General features: G+C 36.1%; 1 protein-coding gene across 1 annotated transcript; it reads left to right on the top strand.

Annotated features, from left to right (window-relative positions):
- Window positions 1-6,185: 6,185 nt before the first annotated feature.
- Window positions 6,186-7,271, top strand: LOC126592751 (NDR1/HIN1-like protein 3). Its single transcript, XM_050258526.1, has one exon. It carries the CDS (start codon window positions 6,350-6,352, stop codon window positions 7,034-7,036), a length of 687 nt encoding a protein of 228 aa, XP_050114483.1. The 5' UTR covers window positions 6,186-6,349; the 3' UTR covers window positions 7,037-7,271.
- The last annotated feature ends 11,462 nt before the right edge of the window (window positions 7,272-18,733 follow it).

The raw sequence follows: 18,733 nt of genomic DNA, 5'->3' as shown, positions 1-18,733 counted from the left end.
TTTCTACCGTATTCAATCTTGATGAAATTGTACCTACAAAACAAATAAACACATTTGATCAAGGCCAAAGCCTCATGCACCCACAAGGTAGGGGGTGTTTGGCCAATGGATCTCTAATGCCTAAGTCAATTTCTTTGAAAAGATAGAGATTTTAGGGCTTAAGTACGTAGCAAAAGCGTACCAAAAATTGGTGGAGATGAGGCATTTATAGGGAGGTGGCTGGAGCTAATTATAAGAGAATAAGAGACTACAACGGTGACTGAAGCTAGATCGTGGGATGAATATAATATAACGGTATTTGAAGTGCTTGCTTTAAGAGATGCACTCAAGTTTCCAAAACAAAAGGGTTTCTCAAGAATTTCCATGGAAGGAGATTCTAAGTTCATTATTGATGCTATGGAGTGCAGGTGTGGTGTTCCTTGGAGAATTCAAGACACGGTTGATGACATCCGTTGGTTACCTTCCTCCTTTCATTGTGTGACTTGGAAGCACATATATCCTGAAGCAAACTTCGTGGTTGACGCTATAAATAATGTGGGTTTATCTCTCTCCAATATGGATATTTGAGATAGGACCCTTCCATTACGAGTTTTTACTGCTTTTATGTTTGATTGTAATAGTATTGGTTGTTCAGGATTTCTTCCTTTAATTGATTTCCTTTTCGAGTAAACAAACTACAAGATTGTAGGAACCCTAATTACAAAAGTCAAGTAAGCCCACATGCAGTGGCGGATCCAGGAAAAAATGTTTATGGGGTCATAGCGCGCGCAGCGCGAAATTTTTTTTTAGCCTCGTTTGGTACTTCGGACTGTATTGACTATTTCAGTCGGATAAGATAAATAGTCGTCGGATAGTACTAACTCCATTAGTCGGGCGTTTGGTGCAGTGTCAAATTAATCTGTGCATGGAACAATAATAAAGTATAGGGACTGACCCAAGATTCTGGCATAAATCACATCATAATTCGTTTATGTGGATTCATGCAAGTAAGTTTCACTTAAACTTCCTCTTTTATTGTCTTGTTACTGGCGTATCCAAATTTTTGTTTTCCCTGACAGCTTGATGTTTCAAATTAATTTCCGTATCTTCTTAATGTTCTCGTTCTCATATAGCACTCCTCCAACCCCTATCATTTCTTTATCAGAAAGACCAATTAAACTGGATAGAGTTATAAAAAGTAGCATGTATAAATATCATTCACTTGACAAAAACAGGCATGCAACCAAGCACACAACCAAGCTCATTTGAGTGGGCTGCTTCTTCTTCCTCTTCCTGCCCAGTTTTCGTTCAGGGCTTTTGTCGAACAGTTGGCGTGCCTCCGACCCCGACGACCCCAGCTCCAAGAGGTCGCATATGGGAGCTTCAAGGTTGTTTCCATGGTTTCCAAGGGGTCGTGCGACCCCGACGACCCCACTGTGGATCCGCCACTGCCCACATGTGTTGGGCTCGCGTTAACAAATTCTGATGGATTCATATAAGAGTTGTTTTCTGTTTTACACAATCTAAATTAGAAAGTCCAAAAGTTAAGCATGCTCAGATTTGAGTATGCAATCACCTTTTTTTTTATGTTCTCCAATTCAATTTGCTCTTAAAATTCTCCTTGTAATTTTTCTCATTTTGTTAAAATCTTAGCCACCCAATTTCTGAAGGATATTCCTTCTATCTTTATTCAGTTGTTTGTGGACATGGTTGTCAGATAAGGACCTTTTGTTCGTTTTGAATTTTGTTTGTGTGGATTTGGTCCAGTGTGAAAGTTTTGCCATTTTGAGTTTCTTGTTTTTATTTGAACTTGATGTGATTCTGCCTTGTAAACCACTTTTGATGCAACATTGACTACTTTTTAGTTTTATTTTTTTGGAAAATATATACCAAGTTCATGAATCGTAACGGACGTTGAAATTCCAAATTTTTTCGAAACCGAACTAGAAGAAAATAGTCGAACTAGAGTTGGAATTCCCTAATACTGAGCTAATCGGTCTGAAAATTAGGTCAAATGCACCGTTCTAATAATCTTGTGAAAGAAAAGAAAGAAAGAAAGGCATGGATCGATACACGCCACATGTCATGATTTCAATTGGTCGGACTTGGCCGCAAATACCTGTGAACAAGTTATCTTCGAAAAGTGAAGATGGACTTGGCAATGCATAATTTACTTAATTGTCAATTCTATAGTATTCTGCCATAAAATTCAACACCCGTGGAGAATGGAGATAGACTTTGTGTCTAGTTTGTGCTTCATACATGCGTCTCCACCTAAATTCACATTACCAAATGTCAGAAAATAAAATTCCAAGCTAATATTCTAAACGACACGTCCTGAATTTAATTTATGATGCTAGTAAATCATACGATAATGATTAACAGGAGACTAAAATGTCTTGTGAGTCTTTCCAGCTCCAAAATTAATATAAAATTTAGCTCACATGTGACCTAATTCTCACATGGCTTAAAAAAATTAAAATAATTAAAATAAAATAAAAAAATAAAAAAATAAAAAAACTAATAAAAAAAACTTAAAAACTTTGAGTTTTAACCAAAATGACAAAAATGTGTTGTAAGTGAATAATACTAAGAGCGACTTTTTAAAATAAAAATGTCTTTAAAGTTAAAAGTTAACCGTATACTAGAAATGTTTCATTAAAACTTCTTAAAAAAAATTGGTTCTTTTTATGTTGTTTTCAAGGCAGCCGCCACATATCTCCGTTTGAGCACTTTTATCTTTCATTTGAATTGAGTGTATCAGTGTTTATACTGTTTCTTTTTCTTTATGCTTCGTTTATCTAATTAGCTTAATAAAAATTCTTACATGGTTACTGTAATTTGCGGGTTGGTCCACTAAACTTGATCATTTTCTAAAACAAGCTGCTGTGAAAAAACCATTTGCTTTGCTCTCTTTGTTTAAAAGGGAAAAAGTTAAGGTTCCACAATAAAATTAGGGTAAATCTCAGTTTACTACTCTCAAGTTTCGTGGTTTTTAACATTTGGTATATGAAGTTTTTTTCATCCCAGAATCATACCTAAAGTGTTAATTTTGGAACAGTCTCATACATCCATTAGTCTGGCTATTAAATCTCCCGTTAATTGATGACGTGGTGCCCATGTAGACAATAACTGGACGTCACGTGTCATTAAAAATACTAAAATAATTAATTAAAAAAAAAACCCGGAATCTCCTTCGTCTTCCCCACCTCTCCACCCCTCCATCTCCTCCATCTTCTCCACCCCTCACCCACCGACACCCTTCCTCTTCCCTGATACCCACCCCTACCACCAAGCCTTTCTCCTCCCCCAAAAACCCAGCCCCTTCCCTTCCCCCAAAATTCCCTCCCTCCCTCTTCCCTACTCGACAGTAATCTACTTTTTCTCACCCTCCATTGTTGTACAATCCTAATGAATTCTGATCCAAATACAATCAGGCCTACAAACAAAGGATCTGGATATGGATCGGACAACACAAACGAATCCAACCCAGATAACCCTTTTGAATCTGGGTTCTAGGTTTTGATACAAACATAAAAGCAAATCAAAATCCTACAGTTTTAATCCAAAAAAAAAAATGACAGCAGAAATGTAGAGAAAATAAGGAGAAAGATTGAAGCTTTCTTCCAAATTCAATCACAAACTAACAGTTACAACAAAATACTGCAAGTTATAAAGCAAAATGCAGAACAAAGTATACTTAATATAGACAAAAAAGGAGAAAGATTGAACCTTTCCTCAAGCGTTTAGTCAAAACCCACGCTCTTCCCAGCAAAATATTCCCCCACTTTCCAAGCAATTAGATTAAAGGGGTGTGATATCCACACATCCCATTTTACTTCTCACATACCTTTTTAATTTTCAACCGTCGAATTGGATGAATTGAAAAAGATCAATGGACAAAATTATCAAGGGGTGTGTAAGAAGTAAAATGGGGTGTGTGGATAGCACGCCCCAAATTAAAATGTTGAGCGGGTACACACCCACTTTCCAAATTTTCTCCAACTGCCCCCAAAGTCTTCTAGGTTTTTAGAAGAAATTTCAAAACTGTCTCAAAGATATTTTCGAGCCCTTTGCTGCTGCGTTTTACAGCGCTAGTGTGAGAGAGAATATATCCAAAGAGAGAGGGAGAAGGAGAGATAGAGACCCACTAATGGACAAAGCCACAAAACAGGTTGAGTAAATTGGCGAGATCTGAGGTCACCTCAGGCGAGAAAGCACTGACCGGAGCTTCTTCTTCGCCTCCAGGAACCGCGTCATTTCGAGGTTCTGTAGCACACGAATAAATTTGCACTTCATTTTTTGAATTAAGTTTGAAATTAGAATTTGTGAATTTGCAGAGAGTTTGCGTGAGGGCTGTTTTGTTGTTTTGATTTGCAGAGAAAAGAATGGAGGGAGGGAATTTTGGGGGAAGGGAAGGGCTGGTTTTTGGGGAAGGAGAAAAGGCTTGGTGGTAGGGGTGGGTATCAAGGAAGAGGAAGGGTGTCGGTGGGTGAGGGGTGGAGGGGTGGAGAGATGGGGAAGACGAAGGGGGTTCTGTTTTTTTTTTTTATATATAATTATTTTAATATTTTTTTAATGACACGTGGCGCACAATCATTGTCCACGTGGTGCGCCACGTCATCAGTTAACAGAAGACTTAACAGTTTGACTAACAGATGTATGAGACTGTTCAAAAAATTACACTTTAGGTATGACTCTGGGACGAAAAAAACTTGATGTACTAAATGTTGAAAACCACGAAACATAAGAGTAGTAAACTGATATTTACCCATAAAATTAATAGGTAATATGAGGAGTAGCACAACTCCTTATAAGCTCTTGCGTGGTCTTGTCCCTCACCGATGTGCAACTTTGCCATCACATTCTCACATGCTCCTTCACGTGTGGCGGATTTTCAAGCTTAACACGTGAACAACACAAATTGGATGATGTGGAGCATGGGTGGTCATTCGGCCCATTGAATGTCGTGGAACATGTGTGGCCGTTGGGCTTTACACGTGGGCCGACCTGCTTTGATAGCATGAAGAAAGTTTAGCTCTATATTGCTCAACTCCTTATAAGCTTTTGCATGGGCTAGTCTTTCACCGATGTGGGACTTTATCTTCACATTCTCACAGATATATTAAATGGGCAAAACGATTAATATTGTTTTCTTGGTATAAAAAAAAAATATTCATTTTAGCATTTAAGTGACCAAACAGAAACAAAAACGTCAAGCATGAGTTTTATCTACCCAACAACTTAAGCAGAAGTTCAAAGATTTTCTATACAAGTTCCACTTATTACTTATTTTTTCGGTTACAAAATGCAATTAATTAATATATTATATACCAAAAGATTATATAGAGAGACAAGTTGTAGAATGGTTAGATCTATGGACATGGTACTCTCTATTTCAATGCGATTTGAGAGTTTAATTTTTTCACATATTCTTAGTGTAACATGATATTTAGTCGATATATTAATCCTTGTAATCTTGCAGTTTTAGTGAGCTCGACTGTCAACAAAGTGTTTAAAATATTTTTATTGTTTTGCAATTAATTATATTGTATTGCAATATTTTTAAACCTAGTTTGAATAGTCTATAAATATGTCTATATAAGGGCCTTTATTCAATAAATGAAAATATCATACTTTTCTATTATAATAAAAATCCAATCTTCAATGGAAAATATCATTGATTAAACAATAATGAATGAATTCGTAACAAGGCACCAGTAAGAAGTGGTCAAAAAAGTGATATTTTATTTATTCATTATATATATATATATATTTTTTTTTTTTGATAGATCGGTCATAATTAGATATCGAACTCTTTGTGTTTATAGTAATTGATTTTATAACTCAAACACTCAAACGTTTGTCATTGCACATACTGATCAAATGTTAAAAGTTAAAATTCAAGTTCGGAGAAAGCAATGGTGTCAAAACTTCGGCTTGTTGGTAAACTAAAAAAAGGTATTTAGCTAGAGGTTTCATTGATAAATATTCCTTGGCCCCTTGGGCCCTGATAATCATTATCAAATTGAAGTTGGGTAGAAGCAGATAACAGCAAAAGTCAAGTCAAGCAATGGCAACGGAAGCTAGGTCGAACCACCTCAATTCCTACTGCTAACAAACCACCATCCCTCCACACGCTGATAGTCTCTTAAACAAAGAATTCCCGCACACACAAAGCGTACCACTTCTACCTTCTAAAGCAACCGCGTTGTGTTGCCACCTCCCCACGCGGCCTCGCCGCATTCCTCCCTTATATATATACCCACACCACACTTCACCGTCTCATCTCTCATTCTTCTCAGCTACACCCATTTCACTACTTTCTATTCCCTACAAATTGTTTGCTGTTCCTCCGACGTCCTCCGCCATGTCAGAGAAACAAGCCCATTTGAACGGGGCCTACTACGGCCCCTCAATCCCTCCCAAATCCCAGTCCTACCACCGCCCTGGCCGCGGCGGCAGCGGATGCCTCGGCTGCTGCTGCAGCTGCATCTTCGGCCTTGTTTTCAAGCTCATCATGACCGCCGTTGTCATCCTGGGCTTGGCGTTTTTCATCTTTTGGCTCATCGTCCGCCCTAACCGTGTCAAGTTCCACGTCACGGACGCCACCCTCACGCAGTTCAACTTCTCCAACGATAACACCCTCCACTACGACCTCGCCCTCAACCTCACCATCCGAAACCCTAACAAGAAGATCGGTATTTACTACGATCGCATCGAGACCCGGGCCTTTTACGAGGATCAAAGGTTCAGCACGGTTACCTTGACGCCCTTTTACCAAGGGCATAAGAAAACGAACGTGTTGAACCCCGTGTTCCAAGGCCAGCAAGTGCTTGTAGACTCGAAGGCGCTTTCAGAGTACAATCAGCAGAAGAGTACTGGGATTTACGAGATCGATTTGAAGATTTATCTTCGGATTCGGTTCAAACTCGGATTGATCAAGACTGGCAAGTTCAAGCCCAAGATTGAATGCGACTTGAAGGTTCCCTTGACTCAGAACGGAAATTCAGTTGGCACTTTCCAGACTACCAAGTGCAAAGTTGATTACTTCTAATCAATCTTCACAGCCTACGATTGATCGATCGATCATTTATCTTGTTGTTCATTCAGTTTTTGATTTTTTTTTTTTTATTTTTGCTACTATTCTTTTGTTTTTTTTGTTTTTGGCATTATTATTACGTTACTAGGTAGCTCTCATATATACGGAGATGATTATATGATTACTTTTGATACCTACTTTGGTTACGCATGTTCATAAATAAATATTGATGGATTATTTTTAGTGGTTAGACTTTTGCTTTCCGTGATGGTTTTGAAATTGATGTTTTAGTTACACTTGTTCAACGTTCATGTTCATAAATAAATATTGATGGATTATTTTTGGTAATTAGACTTTTGCTTTCCGTGATGGTTTTCAAATTGATGTTTTAGTTACACTTGTTCAACGTTTCATTTCTTTCAAAAAAGATAATCCGCCACTAAAATCTCATGTCATTTCTAATTCTTAACGGTTGAATATTGTCCTTTGGAATAAAACTTAAAAAAAATAAATGAATTGCGAACACATGCAATCTAATTAGAATTGTGAACCGTTGATTGGTGAGTTATATAATATGTAATGTTTACTTCAATCAACAGTTATCAATACTTACCATCACGATGGAGAAACTTACTTATTCTGATTTCAATGTTTTTAAAGAAACTCTCTAAATGTGAATAGTTACACAAACAGAGAGATAACAGAAACACACTAAAATGGATATATAGGGAAGTACTTTCTTGAGCATTGGGATCTCATGTTGGCTGTCTCGTCTCTTCAGCCACTTATTCTATGTCACATGGGCTAATTTTGCTGAAAGAGGAGACAGCACATTGTAAGTCGAAGTCGAATATAGCAGTACTCCTTGCTGCTTGTACCAAAACAGATGCTCCTTGCTGTGTTTATTAAATCAACCTTTTTGCCTGATTCTAACTAACCACAATTACATATCAGATTTATCACATGGGCCTTTCTTGCGTTTTTAAGCCTAAAATATCTAATTAATGAACGAACTTGTAAATTTAAACAAAACAAATAGTTGATTCGGTCATAACTTAATCAAAGATTGAATGTTAAAAAATTATAACTTTCTAGAGCAGTGTATTTCCTTCTATGTACTTAAATTCGAATCTTTAACTTTCTAGTTTAGATTAATTTAATGTAAAATATCATATGTATCGAAAAAGATAAGCTTTCTAAAACTTTTGCGAACTCTTACCGACTGCAGATTTGACTTAACATACTTATAAACTATAATCGCCTTCTCATGTTTTCATATTAATTAAAAACAACTTGGTAAACATAGTTTGGTGGCTAGCTTTCCGTTGTTTCATGGAACAGGAGGGAAGAATTCGTGAATGCTTATCCATTAAGGTAATACATGCTTATTATATATATATATATATATAGGGGGAGCTTAAGGGGAGGGATCTGCATTTTTTCAAAAAAATGGGGAGCCTTCTCTTAACTATTGGATGAAATGGGTGGTTGAGATTAAATAGCTGATATAATCTTTCTTTTTCCTATTTCTTTTCTGGTTCCCGCCTCTTCCGTGCGACACAGGCGCACATCATCTCCCACGAACAGAGCGCAATACCAGCCAAATCACAGGCCATCGCGAATAACCTTTGAGATTTCAGAGATTTCAGGTATGGGTCTCCTCCTCATTCACTATTTTAGATGATTAATTTGGATTTGGATTGAACAATTGGGGTTTTTTCTGGTTCTCTCCTCTCCCTTGCGACACAAATATCTCCCACGAACAGAGAAGCAGTTGTGTTTCGGGTTATCCTTTTTAGTAATCGAATACCCTCTAATTGAAAAGGAACTCTTCATTAACAACTAAGGAGCCAAGTTTATCCTTTTTAGTAATCATGTGGGTTTTTCTAGTTAAAGTAAATAGAAATTGTGAGAAGAATGGGCAAACATGGAGGCTGGAAGAGTTGACCTTGCAGGTGGGCAGCCTATGAGAGCAGCTAAGAAGACAAATTGAAATAAATTGAAAAGGAACTCTTCATTAACGATATACGCCGCTGTAATAATTGGGATTGTCTTGGAAACCCACTAAAGAAAACTGACCTTGAAGAGGTTTATCGCCTTGGAAAAGCATGTTACTCACATAGACAGTTCACTGAAAATCGAGAGGCAGTGGACGAGATAGAAAATAGAAATTTGGGATGGTTTTTGAGTTCTAATTCAAATTGGTTACAGATTTTTCTTGAATAATTTGAGTTTTGTTCTTCTTTTCAAGTTTTGTTGATGCTTTTTATTATTCTTTTTGGTGTGGATGTTTGATTGTGCTAATGTTCATGTTCAAGTTATGGAAGCTAATGAGATGGCTATTGAAGTTACGGGAACTAATGAAATGCCTATTCAAGTTATGGAAGCTATGGACTTAAATTCGTATCTTTATCTTTATAGTTTAGATTAATTTAATGTACTTAAATTCGAATCTTTATCTTTATAGTTTAGATTAAAGAATCTTTATCTTTATAGTTAGATTAATTTAATGTACTTAAATTTGAATCTTTATCTTTATAGTGTAGATTAATTTAATGTAAAATATCGTATGTATCGAAAAAGATAAGCTTTCTAACACTTTTGCGAACTCTTACCGACTGCAGATTTGACTTAACATACTTATAAACTATAATCGCCTGCTCATGTTTTCATATTAATTAAAAACAACTTGGTAAACATAGTTTGGCGTCTAGCTTTTTGTTTCATGGAACAGGAGGGAAGAATTCGTGAATGCTTATTCATTAAGGTAATACTTGCTTATTATATATATATATATATATATATATATCCAATCCTAATCACAATTAATTTTTTTTTTTTTTAAAACCCCTTTATTGGTTGTGTGACTCCTTCAACGAAAATTACATATAATAGAATATTTTGCCAAACTACTCCTACCCTAGTAACTGGAAAATAATGTGAAATGACGCTTAAAATCTTACCTCCTCATTGAATATTGAGGAACAAATTTCTGCTGATACCACGTTCATATTGGTCAATTTGGTCATTTGCCTCTCAGGTTGACATGCATATTTGCTGTAGTATATTTACCTTGTTTTAAGTTTTAATATTATTGCATAAACAAAAAATTAATCAGCAAATGGGAAGATAGAGAAACTACTCAGAAAGGGTCAAAATCCAGCTGCCGGAAATCATAATAAAGAGACAAAAGAAAAAATAGCCCTTTGATTTTATAGTCTGTACCATTATTGTTCAAGTACTGACATTCACACTCACATTTACCTTTTACATACCTTTTTAATTTTCGACCATTAGATCAAATGATTTGAAGAAGATAAATGACTAAATATTAACAAGAGTGTGTGAAAAGTAAAAATAAGTGTGAATAACACTATCCTTATTATTCTAGATAATTGTTATTGGCATTCCAAAAAATCTCATTGTGCACTCTAACCTTTCTATTATTAGAAATAAAAATACATTTGGGAGGAATATAGAATGATATTTTTAGAGTGCTATTAACAATTCTCTTATTCTATTCCCATAAACAATTGATCCCAAAAAAAAACAAATATATATATATATATATTCCTTCCCTTACTTGCCCGTATCTTTAACCTTGACATGGTATCATAGTTTTTTTGTATTTTGTATTTTTTTTTTTGAACAAATAATATTATCTGCTCGAGTAATGCTGGCGAGACTCAATTTGTAAACTAAAGGACATTAAAGTTGGTGATTGGATTATTACTTAATGTGGATGCAAATTTATTCCTCCTTGATCTTAGACAACTTTGCACCTACAAAACAATTAACATCTTAGGTTAAAGCCAAGAGCCTCACGCGCCCACAATGAATTGGGGGGGGGGCTTTGGCCGAAGAACCTCCGATGCCAAAGTTAGAATTTAGAGAGAAATAGTGTTTAGAGAATTTTGGGATTTTTGCCAAAGTGTTGGAATTAGTGTTTGGTGAAAATGGGAACCAATATATAGGAGAGGAAGGGTGTGGCCTGCCATTAGGCCAAGGATGATTTATTTTGGAGGGTTATGGAGATAATAGGCTAGTTATTTTGGGGAGTTATGGAAATAATTGGCTAGTTAATTAGCAAATAATAATAACCTAATTAACTAGCTATTTGAATGTCATAAAAGGGAAATAAAATGGTAGCAAAAAGCAAAAAAATAAAAGGCATGGCCGGCCCTAGTGGGTAACCGGCCTTTGGTGTTTTTTGGTTATAATTTGGTGGTTTAATTGATAATTAAGGGATTGATTAGGTAATTAATCCCTTAATTAGTCAATTTTAGGAAATATGGAAGGAATATATTATTTAGCTAATTTATTAGCTAAATAATGGAATATAAAACATATTAAATAAATAAATTAGGTTTTGGGAATTACCTTATAGAAAGGATTTGATGAAATAGGCTTTAAATTGTTACCTATTTTGAGCACTTTTGACTTTGTTGAAAGATGATTGCCCACTGCTTGCACGTAGGAATCCCGGTATGCCTCAAGGGTATTTTTGTCCTCTTTTGTCTAAAAATCCACGTGGCGCCTAGTGAATATTATTGGCTCCACACTTAATATAAACATGCTCATTTTTTTATTGTGACACCTCATTTGGTTTACCAATTTAGTCTACAAATTTAGTCTCTTACTCTTATCTACACTAAGGGGGAGAGGGATGGGCTAGCAATAATTGAACCAAAGATCTCTCATTATAAGTGAAAATGAATATCATTAAACCGTAATACTAAGTAGCAACATAGTATCATAGTTTGTTTATTTACTGCGACCGAATACTTGGTCTACACAACATTGGTGTTTCACTCATAATTACATTGTGCCCCTTAGGATAAAATCACACTTTGCTTTTGACCCACTTCTCTGAATCTTACAAGGTGACTAGATTTTTGGCTAATGTCTGTATTATATAAAGAGAGTTTTAATGAAAATGGCCTTGCAATATAAATTTACTTAATCAATATTTATTTAATCACAAGATCGGATTGAAATCTCAATCACACTACTACGAAATAACCCCTTAAGTACCCTTTTAAAAAATGACAAGAGAAGCTAATTTACGGTGGATATTAGGTAAAATCCAATAGAAAATGACTGTAATGGCGGATAAGCGACAAAAATACTAGCGTCAGGAAAATGCTTTTTCTCTCGAATAGCACTCTTAATCCACCAAAAAAAAGGAAAGCATTTTAATTTTTTTTTTAAAAAAGGTCAATGATGTCGGATAGAAGATTATTAGCGTCGGATACACATGACATTAAGGCCTCGTTTGGCAGCCCGTATAAAGAATCGGATAGGATAAGTAATACGGATCCGGATGTTTGGTGCAACTATGTACTAAATAGTACCCGTATTACTTAAACTGGGCCCACATCTTTTATCCGGTGTCTGCCCAGTTATTTATCCTTCCAGAAATCTCCGTATTATTTAGTCGGGTCTGCGTCATCGCTCCATCGGTCTGGCGCATCGTTCTCTTCTCACTTCCGTTGCCATCGTTCTTCTTCCTTCTTCTCCTTTCTTCTTCTCTCTCTCCTTAAACCCACTCACCAAATCGCTCAGTCGTCAATCTCAGGTTCTTCTTCCTCCTCCTTTCTTCTTCCCTTTCTCCTTTCTTCTTCTCTGCCTCTCTCCCTCCTCTTCAGTTCCTCGTCACGGGACCCGCACGGGTTCACGTGCCATCGATCCTGGATTTGAACTAGATCCGACTGAAACCCACGTCGTCGGAGCACAAGAATTGCCTGCATTCACCTACTGCCCAACATCGCTGCAACACCGTTCAACAATATCGACAATCCAATGCAACCTCTCGATAAATTGAAAATCAAATTATGGATTAAATTTGGGAAATCAGGTATCATATAGTCACTGGGAATCTCCAGTTCATATCATTACTTCAGGTAAATGTCGTTCTCACTGGGAATCTCCAGTACGTTAAATTTGGGAGGTGTTGATAATCTGCAGTTTGCTATGGGTAACTGCCGTTCTCACTGGCCATTGATGCCAGCACCGACAATCCGCTTCTTCTGTATAGAGGGGGAAGATTTGCTTGAACTGGTAAGGAGAACTGGAGAAGGGAGTGAGGGTGTCTGGTGTCTAGGGGCTATGCGGTGGAGAAGATCTGGGGAGATTTTTTATTTTTATTTGTTAAAATTTGGTTTAAATAAAGGACAAATAGAAAATAGAAAATACTATCAAAGTTCAAAATCACAAACAAGATATTTTTATTTTATTTTTTATTTTGATGCATTCGGTTGTTGTGATTTTTTTTTTTCATTAGTCATCAATTTTTTTTAGTAAAAATAATATAATCCGATCTCTTATCCAGTACAGTACCAAACACATTATAAATAATACGGTTATTAATACGATACTACACCAAACGTCCGACTAATTTAGTCAGTACAGTCCGATGACAGATTATCCTATCCGACTGAAATAGTCAGTACAGTCCGAGCTGCTAAACGAAGCCTAATACTCTCGTTGGATACAGGTGACATTAATTATTGAGCCATCCCTTCAATTACAAACGCATTTAGGTCCTTCACAACCTTATAATTTTGGAGTACTGCTAGGAAAATCAAATTTTTTAACCAACTTTGTAAACTAAATGATGCGGTTGTAGATAATTAAATTTGTTATTAAATGTCGATTAACGTGTTTGTTTCTTATTGGGGACATATTATTTGGTTTACGAATTTAATATCCCTAGCATTATCCATAATTTTGTAGCTTGGCTACTGAAAGATGCAACGCCTTTGCACATGGGGCCACAAGTTTCAATGTATGTATAATGTAATGTATAGGCAGAGGATCCCATTGGGATGTCCTAATGAAGGCTGCCGCTGATTCATTATGTTTATGTGGTTGCGAGAAGTTGATCGAATATTACAATTTGTTCTTATAATTTTAAAAAAAAATTATTATTAAGCGTTTGGATAAAAAAAATAAGTTTGTGAGACCCTTTCGTTAGTTTTCTATTACACATGTCTTGTTCCTTAAAGAAATATAATACTTTCTTTTAACAAATGATAGTATACTACACTAAACTACGGAGAAGGGATTCGAAATAGAACCTCGACTGCAAATACGACTACTCTTAATCAACTGTACTACAAACCACTTGAAGAGAAATATAATACTTGAGTTACCTAAATGTTTTTCCAAATTCTAGTGAGTGGGTTGTGAGATGGCATTAAGTTGTTAAAAATTTGAGATAACCCATCAAAATTTAGGTCATCTTTCTTCTTTTGAATTTCTTTTTATCAAACCCACAGGGAAAATTAGAACTAATTTGGTTAAAGTTGTATGTGAAGGTTCATTCTTTTTGTTCGTTATATTCATTGGTTTAGCAGCCAAACCCAACGCTGAGGCCCAAAGCCCTGGTATATCCTTCGACAGTAGGAGTCCAAAAGATTTATGGGGTTGAACCCCAAAAAGAAGGAGAAAAGGCCAAATCATTTAAATTCTATATCAAAAAATAGAAGTAGGATTATCTTCCCTTTTTTTTTTCCCTTCCCTCCCCTCCTATTTGAACGATTACGGTTAAACCACGTCAACATATTATATGAATTTTTTATGAATAGAGAATGTGAGAAAAGTGAATGAAAATGGATGGAAATAGGAGGGGAGAGAATCCTATCCCTAAAAAATAAATTTTCAAACCCGGCCCAAATTTAGTTGAAACTTTGGTCACCCAAAATAAGCACACTAGCATGAGATGAGAGCATCTCTAAGTGGCTCCTTAAAATCTTATAATCAAATATTATACAACCCTTACACTAAAATAAAAATTGATAATTAGGTAGTATTTTATTAGTTCTTGATCATTATAAATTTACCAGTTTAATCTTTCGTTAAGCAAGATTACAATTGTGTGATCCTATTATTAGCGGAGCAAACTGAACCTAAAACAAGTTTGTTCTCTAATTTAATGTTTTGTCTGGAGGCTCTCATCTCGACAACACATGGAATTATTTATTTTAAACCTTAAGTATTTTTGCAACAAAATAATTTGTTGCCTTCGCCAAGTTCTTTCGTCCAGACCTATTATAGAAGTGAACTCTTTTAAAACAGTAGTTCAATCCGTCCACGATTATTTTATTTATCACGAACTACGTCAAGGTCTAATGTGATGTAATAGTTTAGCCGCTTAGGTTATTTATAATGGAACTTTAACGAAAAGCTCCCGGTACTGTTTACTTTAACGAAAAATCACATTTTAACACTAAAAAGTCAATATTGGTACTATTCACTTTACCCTTTATTTTGTCCTTATCGTTAAAACTCAAAGTTTTCAGCCATTTTCATTAGTTTTCCTTATTTATAACGCAAATTGAGTTGTTACCACAAGTGTTATCTAACGACAAAATTTAAATTGTTTCTAAAATCTTCCACCGATGGGATTTTTGCAAAAACACTCCAACAAAAAGTTTCATAGCGCACATTTTCCAACGGACTAGGATTCTTTTCCCTCATTTTTCTATCATTTCTTATCCCATTCTCTCACATTCTCTATTTTGTCATTCTCTTTCTATAAAAAAATTAATATAATAAGTTGACATGACTTAACTATAACCGTTCAAATAAGAAGGAAGGAAAAGAAAAAAAAAAAAGAGAGAATCCTACCCCTTTCCCAAGGACCTGGATTGTCTGCCCTCTTAGTTACCATGCCCTTCCATACCCTCTTACTTTTCTAGTCATTGATTTCATTTAATGCTTCAGATTTTGCCACCTCAGAAACAGCTCCAAAACATCTTTAAAGCCTCCCGCCTCTTCCACTTTTCCTAATCTTCACTCTCCTGCCTTTTCCACTTTTCTGCTGCCTTTCCGATTGATGCCTTTCTCGTTACCTCCTTCTGATTTGCCTAATTTTTCTAATCTTCCCAGGTCAGTTTATGTTAATTTTCTTTGCTTGGCCGATTTGTCTAATTGGGTGGATCGAGTGCAGTTAGTAATCTAATGGCTTTGAAGATTTCTTGGAAAAGTGGGTGCGGTGAGTAATCCAATTGCACGGCATAAAAAATGAAGGATTTTCAACTGTCTTACCTTGAAAATATCTCAACAAGCTTCATGCTTCACCATACACCATTTTTCTTTGCCTTTTAGACAAAAGATAGTTCTTTTGATCAATCTTTGTATAACCAAAAGATTCCCTTCCTCCAACATGCTTAGCCATCAACTCATAAGATTCCCGAAGTGGGATTCCAGATTCTTTTGCCAAGTCTAACTCAGCAGCTTGAGAGTCTGATATTTTTCGCTGAGATGGTAGCATATGTGCACACTCTGGTTTCTGAAGAGCATGATTGTGTTGTTCCTCAAATTCATGCACAAAAAACCTTCCATTGGATCCATTCAACTTAATAACCATTTTAGCATGACAACCTATCCCTGTTGTTGCCCTTGGCTTCTTTGTCTTATAATCTTGCTTATCTTGGAGCCGAAAACCCTCCTTACTATAAGCAAAAAATCTTGAAGTGACTTCATTAGTTTTCTTATTCTTGTAGTGACGATCTTTTCTAATACTAAATCCCACTTTTCGTCTGTAGGCATTGTATAAATTATAGGCTGTTTCTTGCGAATCAAACTCCATACCACAGCTCGGTGTACAATCGAATTCGTTCGAGTCATCATTGTTGATATTATTTGTTTCTTCAGAATCAATCATTTTCAATCGGATCTGCAGTATAGAAAAAGGTATGGTACAAAAAAAAATCAACATTTCAAAGTTGTTTCTTTTACAGAGGTTGTGGGCAATCTAGAACAAACCCTCTCCAGATTTTCAAAAATCAACATTTCAACATTAAACAGATCCCACGAATCTCTCTTGTTCTCAATTAATCTAGAAGAACAAATAATGGGACACATTAAATCGGAAAAAGAGGACCCCAACATGTTATAAAAAAGAAATACAAATCCAATAGCAAAAACAAGCAAAGAAAATTAACATAAACTGACCTGGGAAGACTAGAGAAATTAGGTGAATCGGAAAGAGGTGACGGGAAAGGCAGCAATCGGAAAGGCACTACGGGAAAGGTAGCAGAAAAGTGGAAGAGGCGGGAGAATGAAAATTATGGAAAGTGGAAGAGGTGGGAGGCTTTAAAGATGTTTTGGAGTTGTTGGTGAGATGGCAAAATCTAGAGCATTAAATGAAATCAATGGCTAGAAAAGTAGGAGGGTATGGAAGGGCATGGTAACTAGGAGGGCAGACAATCCACCATCCTACTTTTCTAGCCATTGATTTCATTTAATACTCCAGATTTTACCACCTCACCAACAACTCCAAAACATCTTTAAAGCCTTCTGCCTCTTCCACTTTTCATAATCTTCACTCTCCCGCCTCTTCCACTTTTCTGCTGCCTTTCCCGTAGTGCCTTTCATATTGCTGCCTTTCCCGTCACCTCCTTCCGATTCGCCTAATTTCTCTAATCTTCCCAGGTCAGTTTATGTTAATTTTCTTTGCTTGTTTTTGCTATTGGATTTGTATTTTCTGTTTTATAGCATGTTGGGTCCTCTTTTTCCGATTTAATGTGTCCCATTATTTGTTCTTCTAGAGTAATTGAGAACAAGAAAGATTCATGGGATCTGTTTAATGTTGAAATGTTGATTTTTGAAAATCTGGAGAGGGATTTGTTCTAGATTGCCCACAACCTCTGTAAAGAAACAACTTTGAAATGTTGATTTTTTTCTGTACCATACCTTTTTCTATACTGCAAATCCGATTGAAAATGATTGATTCTGAAGAAGCAAATAATATCAAGAATGATGACTCAAACAAATTCGATTGTACATCGAGGTGTGGTATGGAGTTTGATTCGCAAGAAGCAGCCTATAATTTATACAATGCCTACGGACAAAAAGTGGGATTTAGTATTAGAAAAGATCGTCACTATAAGAATAAGAAAACTAATGAAGTCACTTCAAGAATTTTTGCTTGTAGTAAAGAGGGTTTTCAACTCCAAGATAAGCGGGATTACAAGATAAAGAAGCCAAGGGCAGGGACACGGACATGTTGTCATGCTAAAATGGTTATTAAGTTGAATAGATCTAATGGAAGGTTTTTTGTGTATGAATTTGAGGAACGACACAATCATGCTCTTCAGAAACCAGAGTGTGCACATATGCTACAATCTCAGCGAAAAATATCAGACTCTCAGGCTGCTGAGTTAGACTTGGCAAAAGAATATGGTATCCTACTTCGGGAATCTTATGTTAATGGCTAAGCATATTGGAGGAATGGAATCTCTTGGTTATACAAAGGTTGATCAGAAGAACTATCTTTCGTCTAAAAGGCAAAGAAAAATGGTGTATGGTGAAGCAGGAAGCTTGTTGAGATATTTTCAAGGTAAGACAGTTGAAAATCCTTCATTTTTTTAAGTTGTACAATTGGATTATTCATCGCACCCACTTTTCCAGAAATTCTTCAAAACCATTAGATTACTCACCGCACCGATCCACCCAATTAGGCGAATCGGCCAAGCAAAGAAAATTAACATAAATTGACATGGGAAGATTAGAGAAATTAGGCGAATCGGAAAGAGGTGATGGGAAAGGTAGCAATCGGAAAGGCACTACGGGAAAGGCAGCAGAAAAATGGAAGAGGCGGGAGAGTGTAGATTAGGAAATGTGGAAAAGGTGGGAGGCTTTAAAGATGTTTTGGAGCGGTTGGTGAGGTGGCAAAATCTGAAGCATTAAATGAAATCAATGGCT

The sequence above is a fragment of the Malus sylvestris genome, chromosome 12 (genome assembly GCF_916048215.2).
Source record: "Malus sylvestris chromosome 12, drMalSylv7.2, whole genome shotgun sequence".
Classification (NCBI taxonomy): Eukaryota; Viridiplantae; Streptophyta; class Magnoliopsida; order Rosales; family Rosaceae; genus Malus; species Malus sylvestris.
The sequence above is the reverse complement of the archived record's forward strand: the minus strand, read 5'-3'. Positions and strand labels throughout refer to the sequence as shown.

Coding starts and splice junctions, on each gene's coding strand:
- LOC126592751 (XM_050258526.1), top strand. CDS start 6,350: ATGTCAGAGAAACAAGCCCATTTGAACGGGGCCTACTACGGCCCCTCA.